The sequence below is a fragment of the Panthera uncia genome, chromosome B4 (assembly GCF_023721935.1).
Source record: "Panthera uncia isolate 11264 chromosome B4, Puncia_PCG_1.0, whole genome shotgun sequence".
Lineage (NCBI taxonomy): Eukaryota > Metazoa > Chordata > Mammalia > Carnivora > Felidae > Panthera > Panthera uncia.
The window spans coordinates 10,564,958-10,581,932 of record NC_064809.1 but is presented as its reverse complement, the minus strand read 5'-3'; the positions used below and the strand labels follow the sequence as shown (position 1 = coordinate 10,581,932).

The 16,975-nt window shown below is 47.9% G+C and overlaps 1 protein-coding gene across 2 annotated transcripts in view; it reads right to left on the bottom strand.

Moving 5' to 3' along the window:
* The window catches only part of ECHDC3 (enoyl-CoA hydratase domain containing 3), a 35,091-nt gene extending 18,200 nt beyond the window's left edge, over window positions 1-16,891 (bottom strand). For both annotated transcript variants that reach the window (XM_049626857.1, XM_049626856.1), the window contains exons 1-4: window positions 16,601-16,891; window positions 12,216-12,337; window positions 10,336-10,433; window positions 5,418-5,618 (exon numbers count right to left, since the gene is read on the bottom strand). In XM_049626857.1, coding sequence (XP_049482814.1) covers window positions 5,418-5,618; window positions 10,336-10,433; window positions 12,216-12,337; window positions 16,601-16,743 — 564 coding nt within the window. In that variant the 5' untranslated portion in view covers window positions 16,744-16,891. The remainder of the gene's footprint in view (window positions 1-5,417; window positions 5,619-10,335; window positions 10,434-12,215; window positions 12,338-16,600) is intronic.
* Window positions 16,892-16,975: the final 84 nt, after the last annotated feature.

Here is a 16,975-nt window from a genome sequence, read left to right as displayed (position 1 = left end):
ATAAATGACCTCTTACGTTCCCTTGTAGACAAACAGTTCCTGACGTTATTTCAGGATCTCCACTCATAAACAAAGAGGAAGTGACCTTGAGCTACAACATGAAGCATTTTAATTGGACAGAAAAGATATTTCCCCTTTCAGTCAGTGAGTCAGTCAGCCAAGCAGAGAAAGACACAGATAGACGGTCAGAACACCCTTGAGAGACAGAACTTACAGCTATCTGAAGAGACCGCTACTAAGTCCTGAGCTCTGTTCCTGGCACACCCAGAAATAAAATGGGGCACACACCATCCCGGCCTCTCCTCCTGCCTGCTATGTAGCGGGTGTGAGAACCGCCCGATTCAGAAATCACCTCACGTGGAAATATTTTCGAAGACACGAGGCACTTCTCTTTCTGGGATACTCTAAATGGGGCCTTGCCTGCAGATAGGTGAAGGGACCACACCCCCCGGACCAGTCCCTGCGACTCTTGGATTCATCACCGCTTACTGTTGGCGCAAACTTCTTTCATCGCTTATACAGATTCACTAACGATTTTTTAAAAATCCAAATTGTTAAATGGTGGGAGGTTTACTCATGTCCCGCCTTCACATAAAGTGACCGACTCTCCTGTGAAGAGGGATAATGAGGGGTCACCAGGGGGCGTGGCGCACCGAGTCTCGTCAGGCTTGGGAACGCGGTTCGGGTGGCCTCTGCTTGGTCATGGGTTTGCAGTCGGTGGCACACGGGCTCCGCTTCTCAATCTCCTCTCAAACCCAGGCAGCAGCACAGACACGTCACCTCCCAGGAACACCAGTTTTTAAAAGCAAAGAAGTCAAGAGAAAAGGCGAAGGACCGGGATGGCGGCGAGGAGGCTGGCTGAGTGGCTTTGTCCCCATGAGTCACAGACGCATCCGACTAGGTGTGGGTGGAGAGCAGGCCCACGGCTCTTAGTGATGGAGGCAAACCACTGGCCTGGGTCAGCCCAGAGACTGGCACGGCGGCGTCACCCTGGACCAGGAGGAGCACACTCTCCCTCCCGCTGCCACTGCCCTAGAGACCAGGAAGGTCTTTCATCCCAGAAGACCAGGAAGGTCTTAACGCGATTAACACCACTCGCTGGGAGTGAGGTCAGTAGCCAGAGGTCTTGGCTTCCTAACTCAGCCCTGCCTGGTCCATCCTCTCCTTTGGGCCTCAGTGTCCTTATCTGCCTATTGGGGTAATACTGTTAGCATGTATTGATTTATAGGGATTTTACCCAGGCAGGTTGGGTAACAGAAGTGGTATTCTCTAAGGAAAAGAAAGTCTGTTTATTTTCTAGCTAATCAGCCAATCTTTGCTTATGATTGAAGTGACTCTGTTGGGCCCCCAGAACTTTAGATGAGAGAGGAGACACATTCTCTTATCCTTGTCTCTTGTCAATTCAAGCTGCCTTTTAGGATGGCACACCTTGGGTCACCCTAGCAAGCTCGTGGTTTAATACCTCCTCTTCCTGGGGAACTTGCATTAAAAACAACAACAAGCACTTGAGGCCAAAGCTAATCTCAGAAGCAGCAGGACTTGGGTCTGGAGCTGGTCCCCCAAGGTCCATTCCCAGATTGGCCACTTAATAACCACAGGACCTTAGGATGCAACATAAGCCCTCTGAGTCTGTTTCCTCATCTGAAAATGGGAAGAAGCCTTCCATCCTCCTGTGGAATTATGAAGATTAGAGACAGTAAGTGTAAAGCTTATGCTACAGTGCCAGGCACTCAGCGGGCGCCTAATAAATGCACTGACCACTATTAATATGCCCATCCCAACTGTAGGTTTGTATGAATCTCTAATTGGCTTTTAGGTATCACAGCCCTGAAAGGGGGTGGCTCTTGAAAGCAGAGGGCTCTTTAGGTGGCCCCAAGTCACATCTGTGACAAGAACCGGCCTGCAGCTGTCAGCATTACCGGCTGGCAATGCAGAGAGAACTCAGAGGAGAAGGGAGCTGACAGAGGGTCACAGGGCTAGTATAATTTCAGGTAAGGCCCTGACACGCCCCCCTCCCCACAAGCCCTCCTGTAAATTGTGGCGGTTAAACTACATTTTCTCAAAGGCGCCAAGGCCGATGGCTGTGCAAATCCTTGTTAAAGTGCAGATTCTGATGAGGTCTGTCTGGGGCAGGCCTGAGACCCCGCATCTCTCAGGCCCTCTGGTGGTCTTCATACCAGGCTGATAGCAAGGCATTAACACTCTTTCTGGCTTGCAAGTTCTGCTCTGATCTAATTAGACGATCAGGAAATCAGATTCCACAGATACAGCAAGTTACCCCGGAAAAATAGGAGGACGCAAGCGTTTCCACCAGAGAAGTGCCTGGCAGGGGGAGAGGGGGTTCGGATCTTTCCTCTGCTCTCCTGTGATAGCAACTGCCGGAGGCACCGGCCGCGCTTTTCTGAACGAGGCCAGCTCTGGGGAAGGGAGCAGCTGCACCAAGCAGGTTGTTTATATGGTGCAATGAAGATGCATTATTTAACTCCTGCCAGAGGAGAGAAACGTTTTACAAACGTAGGAAATTATTCATGCCCGGCCTCGGTCTGGCTCGAACACAAGGGCTGCGTTCCATCATTTCTGCTCCCAGCGGACAAACCGCAGCCCTCCATTTTCGGGCACAGCCGAGCAGTTTCCCACAGCGACCAGCAGAGGGCACTGGTGACCCACACACGCGGCCCTCGCGGTGCGGAAAAGGGTAGAGCTTCCCTGCCAGGCCGGTTTGCAAAAAACGCTTGTTTCCCTGTGGACACGTAGGGGGGACGTGTGCCCACCACCCGAGACAGCCTACGGCCCGGGTATGGATGTGTCCGTAGGGGCGCACTCAAGCATCGACGACAGGGACGAAGGACGGTTTTTGGTTAGGTTTGGATTTTTATGGATTCCTAGTTGCCTCCGAAAGGGGGACAGCGCAGGTGAGACCTGCAGATCCAGAATCCTGGCAAAGGCCCTAAGGTCTGACCGACTTTTCTTCCTACTAAATTCCCTTTATCGGTACTGTGACTCCAGCTCATTAGTGTTGGCCCCAAGCCATGTATCTGCTTCAGGCCTCCATGTCGTGATGAACCCGATGGGGCAGGGACGTCTACTGACAGCTCTTAACCACTTTCAGACTGCTGACGAGGAAGAAACTCAGGGGTCAGATCACAAGGAGCACAGATCAGGGAGCTGAGTGGGTCGGAGCCTCTGCCCTCATCTTCTGAGCAGGCCTGGGCCTTCCCAAAACTGTCTCTGGGAGGTAAAAGCTATTTTGGTTTCTTGCCTCCTGGAAACTTAAAGCCTGTACTTATCACGTTTTTCTTTTCTCAAAAACTAATTTAAAACTTAGCAAATATGATACAATGTTTAAGTTTTCAGGACTGACGTATAAGCCTTGATTTGAAAAGTTTACTTGTGGTGGGGGCTCCTGGGTGGCTCAGTCAGCTGAACAGCAGACTCTTGATTTCAGCTTAGGACATGATCCCAGGGCTGTGGGACTGAACCCCACGTCGGGCTCTGCGTTGAGTGTGGAGTCTGCTTAAGATTCTTTCTCCCTCTCCCTGTCTTGTGTTCATGCTCTCTCTCTCTCTAAAATAAATAAAATGGGGGTCGGGGGAAATCCCAGCCTTTAAATTAAAGACTGAATTTTTTTAAAAAATGAGAAGTTTGTGTTAAGAAAGAATGGATTCTTATCCTGGCAGTGTGGCTGACACAAAGGCTTAAATGCCTCACTGTGGACCCTTCTAGAACATGAGGTGTTAAAGAGATAAAAAGTTGCAGGTAGGGTAATCAGTACAATGGCCTTTTACTATGCACCAGCCTCATGATTTGATTTGCACAACTGTAAGGGAGCTTATCAACGAGCTCTGATGAGATATTTGAAACACACTTTAATGCACTGGCACAGAGTAGGGGCTTAAGAAGTATTTGCTGAATTACTGTATGTGTACATCGAAGCAATTTATGTTCCCTGCCTGCTGTGGTATATGACTTTGCCCCCCTTCCCCCCTTTTTTTTTCCAAATTAAAAAAAAAAATTTTATTTATTTTTCAGGGAGAGGGAGAGAGAGAGCGTGAAAGAGAGAGCAGGGGAGGGGCAGAGCGAGAGGGAGACACAGAATCCAAAGCAGGCACCAGGCTCTGAGCTGTCAGCACAGAGCCCTGTGTGGGGCTTGAACTCACTAGCCGTGAGATCATAACCTGAGCCAAAGTTGGATGCCCAACTGAATGAGCCACCCAGGCGCACCCCCTTTTCCCTCTTTAAGAACAGATTTCCAGGGGCGCCTGGGTGGTTCAGTTGGTTAAGCACCTGACTCTTGATCTCAGCTCAGGTCAAGATCCTATGGTTGGTGGGTTCAAGTCCTGGGTCAGGCTCCGCACCGGCAGCGTGGAGCCTGTTTGGGAATCTCTCTCCCCACCTCTGCCCCTCCCCTACTCATGCACACTCTCACTCTCATAATCAATTAAAAAAATAAAAACCAATTTCCAGTGGAGCATGAGGATGTATTTTTTTCTAGAACAAGGAAGCCACTGGTCTACATTTGGGAGATGTGTAGTAATTATTAGTTTATCATGTAATAGGAAGGAAGAAAGCTTTGTGAAGAAAATGAACTTCACCATGGTCAGCACCAACAAAACCGCTCTTGTAACATGGCTCCTCCGGGGGCGGATCCAATACACCAAACACAGGCTAATCGTGCTCCTGAAATGTAACCATCGTAAACCTGACACACCCCATCTATCGGCAATTTTCCATCCTTTCTGGAACAAGACGGATTATTGGCAAACAATAAGCCAGTGATGCCAGTATCCTAGCCTTTTGGTACTGGCGTATGTCACCATGCCATTATGTCTCGTGGGCCACCTTATGGTACAACAAAACTCACTGTCAACTGCATTGCCAATAAGATTACAAAAATGCAGGGGCGCCTGCGTGGCTCAGTCGGTTAAGCATCTGACTTCTGCTCGGGTCATGATCTCGTGGTTCATGAGTCTGAGCCCCGCGTCGGGCTCTGTACTGATGGCTCGGAGCCTGGAGCCTGCTTCGGATTCTGGGTCTCCCTCTCTCTCTGCCCTTCCCTTGCTCATGCTCTGTCTCTGTCTCTCAAAAGTAAATAAATGTTGAAAAAAAAAGATTGCAAAAATGTGTGCCTTTATGAAAACAAATAAGAAACCTAACTAGTTGTACTGAGGGACAGGCAAGTTTGGAATGGGGTGACCCACAGACAAGCCCACGGTGAGAAGCTTCAGAGGAAGAGGCACTAATTAGAAGGGACACTCCCTCGCTGCACAAGGCATCAGAAGGGACATCGTGGCACATCCAGCCAGCTACATGCTGGGCAGAATGTCGTGACTCAAACGGTATTTATAACAAGCGAATTCTCGAACTACCCATCACACGCACAGGACCGCAGCTGGAGGGGATGCCGGGAGTTACATTACCTTTCTCGGCACTGTTCTCCCCAAGGCAACTGCAGGGGTGGAGCAGAAGAGCCCAATGTTCACACCTGGAGTGGCAAAAGAGGACTTGTCGCTCGCCACGGCAATGTCACAGCTGGCAACCAGCTGACAGCCGGCGGCGGTGGCCAAGCCGTTCACCATGGCGATGACGGGGACCGGGTGGTTCTGGATCAGCATCATGACCTGAAGGAGCAGACACACCACATCATTTCCATCCAGGAGTGAGGTCCAACGTGAACGCGTGTATCATGTTATGTGACTGCACCATTTTCAGAGCATTTTCCGGATGCATCATTGTATCAGGCTCTGGAAAAAAGGGTGAAAGGCGGCGCGAAAACTACCTTGGCATTAAACACCGACTGTGAACCAGACCATACTAGTTGGTCTTCCCGAGACCCACAGAAGGAACAGCCCCTGTTCCACAACCAGGACGTGAAAGCTTAGGGGGAAGTAAGCGGCCAACACTGGAGATGCTCACGAGGGGCAGAGGGGTCTGAACCTGCGTCTGGCGGACCCCAAGGCCCGGGTCTTCCCTCCCGGGCAGGGCGCCTCTGTGAGGCCACAGTCCCCGCTGCTCTCCCGGCAGCCCCACTGAGGAACAGAGCGATTTTGATCTCCGGAGGGAACCGTGTCTGCGTGGAGCCCTCCTCCTGAGTCTGAAACTGGTATTTGGTACATCCTTGAAAAATTAAGGTGGAAAGGAACTGGAAGGCAATTTCCTTAGTAATTACTTCCCAAATTACCACTATGAACACTCTCTCAATTCTATTAAAGTGGTAGGGGACACCCTGCTGTCATCAAAATAAAATTCCCCAAACAGGGCCACTGGCACAGAGAGGAGCCGAAAACTTGCTCATGTGACACCCCACCCCCCATAAATCTCCAGAACTTTAACTTATTTTTGCAGCTTACAAAATAACTTGGCTTATTTCTCCATTTTTTCTTGCTGCTCTAAACAGACTGCGTTGCTATGGTGACTTCAATGTATAAATGGTCGCACTTTGAACCTTGGCAGGAAGGAGGGCAGGCGGGAAGGAAGGACCACATCTGGACTTGTTTCCCATGGCGGCAACCCAGAAAAAATGACTTTCATTGATTTGAAGATTCTGCCCAAGGAACCTAGCCTTCTGCATTCACAAACATTTGATATTTGCCAGTTTTATTATAAAATAACCAATCGGATATTTAAGTATATGATATATTCTATAGTACTCGTTCTGGACTTTTTTTTGAGGGGGGGAGCCACCTTTTGAGAACCTGATCAATGCTAATGATCCTCTCCTCACAAGAATGCACATATCTACATCTGCACCCCAGACTGTTCATGGTGGAGTTCGTGTGCTCTCGGTGAGGGTTAGGATGGCTGGGGATGAAACTCATTCCCAGTGAAATGCAGTAGCAAGGAGAAAAACGCGTGAGAACTTCCAATGTCTTGTGCAAAGACAGACTTTTTTTTTTTTTTGGCTGAGTGTCATCTGTCACCTAAGAACTGGTTCCTTATGAAAAGTTATTTGGCTCTGATTAGCACAGAACAGTCTGTGTCTCCTGCCTGCCATCTACGATGTGCTAAGATTTTCTACAGCCTGGTCGGAAAATACTTGCAGTAGGTACCGACAGTATTAAAAATATTCATGCCTTTCATCTAGGGATTACCTCTTTTTTTTTTAATGTTAATTATTTATTTTGAGAGAGAGAGAGAGAAAGTGAGCAGTGGAGGGACAGAGAGAGAGAGAGAGCAATGTCAGCACAGAGCCCGAGACAGGGCTCAAACTCACAGACTGTGAGATCATGACCTGAACCAAAATCCAGAGTTGGCGCTTAACAGATTGAGCCACCCAGGCGCCCCTAGGGATTACTTCCAAGGAGTAATCCTGAAATAGGGTAAAAAGCTGTCTGGACAATGATGCTCACAAATTATTTTATAACAGTAAAAAATTAAGTAACATAAATATACACCAATCAATAATGAAAAATGGCTACGTAAACTAAATGTCCATTGAAAGGAATGCTGTGTTCTCATTATGAGAGTTTCCACAAGACACATTAGCCTGATGGGCTGGGCCCTGTGTAGTGGTCTGGAGGCAGGCTGCTGGGGTTTGGTGCCCAGTTGACCTCTTAGCCACTGCTTATCCCTCAGTCTTCACATCTGGGGATAATAACGGGCATAACAATAGTACCAATATTTCATTGTATTGTATTGTATTGTATTGTATTGTATTGTATTGTATTCTAGAGTGTGTGTGAGTGGGGGGCAGGGGGGAGAAGGGGCAGAGCGAGAGAGGGAGAGAATCCCAAGCAGGTTCCATGCTCAGCATGGAGCCCAACACGGGGCTCAATCCCATGACTCTAAGATCATGACCTGAGCCAAAATCAAGAGTCAGATGCTCAACTGAGCTACCCAAGAGCCCTATAATAGTACCAATCTCAGAGAACACAAGAATTACATACATTCCTATGTCTAAAGTACTCAAAACATTACCTGGCACATGGTAAGCATTCAACGATACAGTCATGTTATACAATTATACGGTATAATTGCACGTATGTATGATTACTCAGACAAATAGGATCACATGGGAAAAGATTCAGAAGAAATATACCAAATATTAGCATTCACTCTGGGTGGTATGATTATGGTCTAGTATCAATCGCTTATTTTCCTTCCTCTCATTTTCCTAGATTTTCAAATTTTTCCATAATAAGCATTTATTATTTTTATCATTAAAAAGTATTTTAAGTACAGTTAGAGAGCAAATTCAGGAAAGACAAAGACAAGCTAGATAATAAATCAGCTGGGATATTGAATCCCTTGGTAGTCAGGACTTGGTTATCCCTCCTAGTTTACTTTCTTGAACCAAGTATTTTTCCTGGCTGTGCCTGCTCCAAAATGTGACATAAACTTGACCCTACCTTAGCTTCACTCAATAGCACTGCTAAGGGCCCTGTGTTACTCCCCAAAAGTGAGAGGCCTTGTTCCATTGCCATTTCAGTGTGAGGATGTGATAAGGAAGAGAAGATTCTCTTCCTGGACTAGGGTTTCCACCTTCAAACTTCAACAGGAAAGACGCAGGGATAGGTGTCCGGTGAAATCTGCCAATCAGCTCCACAGAGGGTTACTTTTGGTCTCTCAGAGCCAAGCGCTCCTCATTCTCGATTTCTCCTATTCCTGATTTGGAAATAACTAACTATCGGGTGGTACTTGTGCTCTGTAATGAACCTGCTGTAGTTTAGATGCTGAGCCAGTTCAGGAATCTCTGCCTTCCTCTCCAAAACCCTGTCTTCTCATGCATGAACCAAACAGTGAAATATCTAGCTCACTCTGTCCCAATCTGTCTGTTGATTACATGTGGAGATTGAAACCTTGCCCAAGTTCACGATGCTCGTATTTACCCAGGACATTATGATTTTCTTAGAAAAAGTGTTAATCAGTGCACTGTCACTTGTATCTCCCTATGTTAGGACAAGGTCCTGCTATGCACTGTGTTCTGAAAGGTGAGCCTGAGGCATCCATGGGTTGCAAGCTTCCACGAAATCTGGCCTTTATCCTCTGAAGGAGCCCTGGTCCCCCTGTGGCCCTTTTGCCAACCCGTTTAGATCTCAGTTCGTGAAGACACCACGGCAGAGTGATAAAAGCAGGCCCTTTAGGGGGGATGGAAGGGGTCTAGTGGTTCTCTTTGATGATTTTCTGTTTTACTGGATATTAGTCGAAAAATAACTTTTAAAGCACCAAGCCTGGGCAAACACAAGAGCTCGAATGTTACATAAACATCATTAATGTGAAACAAAAGACCTAAGACTTCGCTCTGGTCTGAGTGCCAAGACTTCTGCCTCGCTATGAAGCCTCAAATCAATTGCTTTTCTGTCTTACCCCTCCTTGACATGAGAAAACTATAATTGGATTTCCTTGTGGCGTTCTGGAAGGGCAGGGAAAACAAATGGTGGTCGAGAAGGTATCTCAATCACCTCTGTCTGCTTCCCTGTTGCTCACCTCTGTCTTGTCTGTATAGAAGGTATCATTAAATATTTGTGGAATCATTAATGGCCAAATAAATGAACAAGTCAATGAATGCATGAAAAATTAGGTTAAGTAATCTTAGGATGGGGTTATGAAATGGTTTTGTGTCTTGCTTCTCACCTACATTTCCAGTTTCAGTTTGGCAGGAAACTTGTTTTTCCTTCTATTTCCCTCAGTGCCTTATAAGTCTTATGCACACAGTAGTGCTCAATAAATAGCCATGAAATGAACAATGTATTACTTAAAGTTGGATTCTGTATTCAATTTGTTATTATCCAGGGGCCGATTTAATATATTTACAAATCATCCCAAACTCTCTGTTCCTCTTCCTCCTCTCTGTCTGCAATTCCTCTCCTTCATATGGTTAAAGAGACGTCAACGTGAAGGAGCTAATTTTCCCACTTGGAGGAGTGGATCACAAAGGTTAGTTGGAAGAAGGGTTTGAAAATAATCTTTAAAATCGTTATGGCTGTTCCATTTACCTATATTCCCTCTTTCCCATTAACAGGGTTGTTTTAGTTTAAAATTTTTAAAAATGATACTCCTCTCAGGTTCTTCCCCTCTAAAGATGTACATTCCCACCCTGTATCTCCTCCATAAGACATGTGTACCAGGACATATCCCATAATCCCAGAGGTAGAACCCACCAGTGCCAGGATGTATTTTACTTTCTCTGGCACATAACAAGATCAATCGCAAACCATGGTCCCTTCTTAAAAATCTAAACCAAACGGTGGCTTGGATGAAGGATTCACCAGTGACCAGTTTGCAGTGATTAGGTCTCACAGATAAAAACCTCATCTGTAACTTGGAAGCCTAATTCAATCGTTCACGTAATTAACATCTCCGGGCTTGCAATGCCGACCGACCGTCCTCCTGGCTTACCTCAGAACAGGTCTGAAATACTTCGGCATGATAATCCGGGCTCTGCTCATCCGTCAGCTCCTTTAAGTCATGCCCAGAAGAAAATACAGGCCCCTCCGCTACAAATGTTTCCAGTTGAGAAAAGAAAAAGAAGACGGGGGTAAATGGCCAGCTCTGGGACTGACTTGTCTACCGGGTAACTAACGATAGTATGGATGCTGTGGACACTCAGAGAAAGTTAATGGCTCAATTTGGATAAGAATAATTCTATTTAGCTTGAAAAGTAACCGAGTAAGGTGAGGCATCTGTTCCTAAAGGTCTCTGGAGGGACCAGCGGAAACATGTAATTCCAGCAAGGAGAAGGCTCAGGAACCAAGGCGAGTGTACGTACTCTTTCCAGATTTATCCCTCTGGATTCACACTTTTGTTGCTGGACTCGGTCTGGCCTGAGCGTATAGACTCATATAGGCCCGTCAAATCCAGCGTGCCTCCCACGTGTCCCTGTCCTTTGTCTACAGACAATGGCCACCCACACAGGTTGGAATCCAGGAAGGGCAGAGTGTGAGGAGAACCCCCTTATTTTTATGAGGGATCTGAGGACGTGGTTTTATTGTTACTGTTGTCATTAACAACAATGGTGACATGTAATCCCACTGATAAGCCGCTAACGCTTTCTTATATTTTCCTTTTGCTGTGGCTGCTGGGACAGACGACATTATTCCCTTTAAACAAGTGAAAAAATTGTGTGGTTCAGAGTTTGCTGCCTTGCTGCATCCAGGTTACACCCCCATGGCTGCAGGACAATTTCCCTTCGTCGTATAAAACGTTGAAAATTTATATTCAACCACAGACAGGGAGGTAACGTTCTGAGTGCCTCCAGAAACACCGAATTTAATTTTTAATTTTTAAAAAATTAATTAAAAATAATAAGTAATAAATAATTAAATAATTATATAAAATAATTATGATTATTTAATTATTAATAATAAAAAATAAATAATAAATAGATAATAAATAATTAAATAATAAATATATATTTATATATAAATATAATAAATATAATATATAATAAATAAATAAATAAATAATGAATAAATAATAAAATAATAAATAATTAAATAATAAATATATTATATTAATATATAATATATATTTATATATAATAAATATATATAATAAATTAATAAATAATTAATTAATAAAAATGACTATTTTTAATTTTTAAAAATTTTAATTTTAAAAAATAACTATTTTTAATTTTTAATTTCTTAAAAAATTTTTAAGATGCCTCATAGGGCATCATGTGTTTTCTTTTTCTGTGGTTGCTTTAAAATGCTGGCATTGCTGTTATTTATACCACTGTCATCCTCACTAGATGATCTGGCAAAAATTCTTCCTGGAAAAAGAGCAAGGAAAGAAATGAGCAAAATATATGCTTTCTGGCACCACCGAAGAAGACCACAGATCTCGGGTGAAAGCTTAGTTAAGAACCCAAAAGACAAACCAACCAAGTGCCCCAAGCAGCCTGTCCTAGCCAACTAGGTTGTCTACCGAAAGGATCGGTGATTAAACCCATCTCATCAGGTCCATGAAGAAATCCGTTCTCTGACTTTGATGGGAAGACCAGCACAGCCAAGGATGGTGGCAGTGGTGTTTTGTATCCGACAAAAAGGAAAAGGCACATATTCTCACTGCGCGGTAATCTTTGCTATACTTCCCACGGTTGACAGTGTCAGGATCAAGGCCCCCGCTACACATGAGTTTTCCAGAATCAACGTTCTTGAAAGGAGCTTCAAAAACAATCACCCCGTTAAGTGAGGGAACGCCCCAGATAACCAAAGAATTTTGAGAAACCTCTTCTGGGTACTGCAGAGCACTGAGGTTGGATATCAGATAAATACCTGAGATGATAATGACTTTGAGGTCTTTGCTCTCCGCTTCGTGAAGAAGGTCACTTTGGAGAGATTTCAGCATCGCTAATGACAGCGCGTTCCTCTTCTTTGGATCACTCAAGACAATGTTCCTGGGAAGAACGTTTTATACTTATTGGGTCGAGCATGAGTCAAAACAAATGAGGACCTCCGTGATCCCTTTCTAACCTGGGAGCTATTTTTAAAACGCCAGGTAAAAGAACCATGGGTGGCAATTGAGAGGCTCTGCCCTCTAGAGTTACAGCTAAGTCAAAACAAGGAGACCAGCTGAAATGTGGGCCGGGTTTTCTCCCTCCTTCCCTGGATTGGTTTCTCTTTTTCTCCACGTTCGCTGTCAGACCCATGACTGTCGCCGCCACAGAAAGGGCAGGTTGCGACAGTTCCCAAACCACTGCCCATACTGAGAGGCGGTGAGGTTTGTGAGAAGACAGGGGTGGGCGCCAGGGGAAACTGCCACATTGTGGTGACCTTCGGGTTGCTTCTTCAAAAGAATGAGGCCGGGGAAGGAGCCCAGAATGAAAATACGGCCCCAAGTCTCCTCCTGTCCACCCCGTAGAGGAAGCAGTGCAGTTATAGCTATCAATATGCGTATGGGACAGCATTTTCCTGTTGTTTTTTGTTCCTTACAGTGGCATCCTGTAATTCTGCAAAATAATTTATGCTGAGAATGGGCAATATGTGAAGAAGAAAAGGGCAGGCGCTTGCAGCAAGAAGGCTCTTCCGGACGTGTCATCCGACAAAGAGCTGGCATGCAAAGGTCTTCTCGCTATTTTCAGGCATCCCACATGCTAATTAAAATGAGTGGTATTGTCATCTGGCCTCCCGTACACAGAAAATGTCTCATTTTTACTGTTATAAGGACTGGGCAGGGAGCCAAGCACCAGACTATTTGTCCTATATGTAAGACGTGTTTCCCATCGGTCCCCACCTACATGTTTTCTGCCTTTCTCGTCCTTTTTTGGAATCTTATATTCCTACTGCCGTGTGTCAGCCTGGATCCTCCTGTAATAGCCTTCTGCTGCCACTGTTTTCTGGAAAACCACTTTGGTGACGGACTTTATTTCAGCGCGGTAAGAAGAACCGGTTTCTTTGGAACCCCATGCCAGCTCGGCTGCCATCTGCAGGTGCCTGTGACACTCACCCGCTCTGTTTCTCACGAACACATTCCCTCCGAAGTACCAAGGGACTTGCAGCCGATAATGCTGGTAGACTAGGACACCCACGTTTTGGGGTGTGGTAACAAGTGCTGACGAACCTTCCAGTAAAATCATGAGCGTGCTTTCTGTAGCAAAGCTAAGCGCTGCCATCCCATAGGTGACATATGCCTTAAATTCTGAGGCCTCTGGCAAAATTGTGCAGAGATGCCAGCCCCTAGATGCCCTGGCTGCGTGGCAGCATCGGTTCCTATGTGGCCCATTAACCCTTTGGCTGGCACGTCCCACGCCCTGTCAGGGTGCTCTAAACTGCCGAGTTCACTTCTCAACCCGGTGTAACCAGGCCTCTGTTCCTGCTACTCCCCGGAAACCGTTCTCACCGAGAATCTCCCAATTGCCAGAACCGAATCCAATGGCCGTTTGGCTCATGCTCTCCTTCTGGAAGCACATCTCTTTAGTGCTTCCCTAGCCCGCCCTCCACTTCTTCGAGGGGCGCCTAGCCTTCTGCTACGCCCTAACTGATCCTCAGGGCTCCCTCCCCTGCTCTCTCCTTGTTCCATGTGCTTCCGGGTCCACTTCACCATGGCCGCGGCTTCTACTGGTACCTCTATGCTGAGGAGTCCCGATCTTTGCTCTCACTCAGACCTCCCTCCTGAGCTCCAGGTCTGCACATCCAGTCCAGGGTCCCCCGGACTGAGGTACCCTTGGGCATCTTCCTCTCTCCTCCTTTCCTGATCTCAGTGCTGCTACTCGGTTGCTCAAGCCAGAAACTGATAGCCATGCTGTTGCTTTCCTATTCAACTGGTCATCACACCTAGTTGATAATCCCTCCTAAAAATTTTACCAGTCTGAATTCTCCCAATGGCTCTCTTGGGTCAAAACGCGTGATGCCTTGCACCTACGGCTTCACCAACGCCGCCCCTCGAAAGAGGGAGGGAATCACTAAGAGTGAGGTCACCGCCACAGCATGTGACAAAAAGTGTAATATTTGTGTGTGCAAGGCAAGTGATGGGCCCTGCAGATGCCCCCGGCAACTGTCTAGAGACCATCACATCATTGTAAACCAACAGAAGGTCCATGAGATGAGGCATGGTCATGTTCACACACAGAGGAGACACTCTACAGGTACCTGCTCACTGAATTAATGACCCCAAGTAGCACTTCGATTTCTCACAGCCAATTGCACCAAATTCCTGTATATTTTCACCTCACCTAGTGTTTGGCTACCTTTTTTTTTTTTTTTTTTTTTTTTTTAGGGGGGGGGGGAGAGAGAGAGAGAGAGAGAGAGAGAGAGACACTCTTAAGCAGGCTCGCACGACCTGGGGATCATGACCTGTGCCAAATTCAACAGTCACACACTTAACCAACAGAGCCACCCAGACGCCCCTTGTCACCTCTTTTAAACCTCAGTGGCAAGTGCACTGGGCTACACAGCAGAGTGGAAACAACTCTGGGGGCACATGGACCTTTTCCTGCCTCCTTAGCTTTCTTTCCTCCTGGCTGTGTGGCCTTGAACAGGCTGCCACCTCTCTGAAATTGTGTCCTCACTGTAGGGTGGGGACGACATAATCTGCCTCACAGGCTGTTAGGTATTAGGGGTAAGGATCGTACAGTACCTAGCACAGTACCCGGTGCCTGGCTGGTTTCACTCCATGACAGTACTACTGCTGAGGGAAACAGCTTTGAAAAGGAATGCTTAGTGTGACTTGAGTTGTTCAATCTCACCTACTCGGTGCTTAACTTACTACTGCTTTAGGGCTGGATCTGGAGGTTCCTAATTACCAAACAATGTCAGGCATTTTATGATAGATTGGTTCTCCCCATTATCTCCCTTTCTGATTCATGTTTAGCTCCGGGGAACTCAGTCAGACCTTCTTTGGTCAACTGGCTGCCATGCCAGAAGTTAGGCTGCTGATCAGGTGGAACCAGATTTGCAGAAGCAGAACCACCCTTGAAAATGGGCAGGAAGGACCCCTGCCTGGGCCCTGCCCTTTAGAGCACCCTGTTCTGGCCCTCTTCCAGCTGTGGCCCGCCAGGTGAGCAAGGAGTCAGTATGATGTGCCAGCCTGGAAATCACCACCCCCTTCCAAACCCTGCTGCAGTTATCTGAGACTCTGAAATTCTCTGGCTTTGCAGTGGGCACCCTTAAGCCCATTGGGTGGCCAAGAGCAATTATTTACAGGGGGTGAGGGGAAAGAGAGAATACAGGCATGCTGGGTGGGTGTCTGCAGACCTGGGCACCAAGCTCCCGGCAGAGCAGCAGGAAGGAAGGGTGGACAGGTGAGAGGGGGTAAGCACCGGGTGGGAAGAAAAGAAAAAGCACCAGCTGGCTCTCCACTGCTTCAGGGGAACTCCTAGGAGCCGGAGGATTACAAATTCAAGCATGGTCTTCCAGGTCTTACAAAGATAACACTTGTCAGGGTAGGAAAAAAAACATTTAGCTGTTAGTTTGATTTGTAACTTCTAACTGCTTAGCATGCTGGGCAGGCCTCTCTTTGCACCCTTGCCCTGGCCAGGCAAACATCAGGGTGAGGCCTGGATGGGGCTAGGGGCCCTTCACCTTTCACTGCTGCTACTTCATCCGGTTCCAGTTTGTGCACCGGTTTTAGGTTTGTTTAGCCAAAGGGCAGAGCTCAGTACAGTGTGTCCTTCATCCTACATATTTACCTGCCCCGCCGCGGGCACTTCTGGGGGAGGGCCAAGGAGCAGCTCCGCTAAGCCTAACCTGGCCTTGGAACTAGGTCAAGTTTGTGAGAAGCACAAAACCCTCTTTCTCAAAGGCCACCTGGCGAGCGGCCCACCCCGCGCCTTAAGTCCAACGAGGACTGGGCTCCGTGGCCATGGCGGTTTAGGGAGTTTGAGCGCTGGGACCTTTGGAGGCTGTCGCACTTGAAATTCTCCTGTCGCACTTGAAATTCTCCGGTGTCCTGCAGGGTCCCAAATGCTACCGTGCCCAGGCAAGGGACTTCAGGAAACACCGTGTCCGCGGGTTCCTTCGGGACCGCCGGCCAGATGTAGCCGTAACGGAGAAACTGCGGTCCCTAGCGGGCGGAGCTGACCCCAGGCCGAGCCCTCGTTGGCCTCCGTGTGGGTGACTGCCCACGCCAGTGTCCCTGCCGCCCACCCCCACCTGGGAACCGCCCCGCTCGGCCCGCGGGCCGGTCCGGGAGGGCTTGGGCGCCCGATGGCCCCGCCGCTGACCTGATGCCTTCCCGCTGCCGCGCGCTGGTGGGTCGCGGCCCGGGCCCCCTGCTGCAGAAGCCGGCGGAGAGCGGGGCCCACGGGTTGCGCCGGAGCCAGCCGAGCCTCTTTGTCCCGAAGGCCCGCAAGCCGAGGGCGGCCATGGCAGCCAGAAATACACCCCGGAGGGCCGGACGCCCTGAGAGCCGCTGTGCAGGCCGCCGGACTGCGGCGCCTCGACCGCCCCCGGCCGCGGGCAAAACTGGATCGGACACTCAGGCCTGGGCCCAGATCTGCCTCCTCTCGCAGGCCCGCCCCGACCCGCCCCGACCCGCCCCTCCACCACCGACCCGCCCCGCCCCTCCACCACCGACCCCGCCCCGCCCCTCCACCACC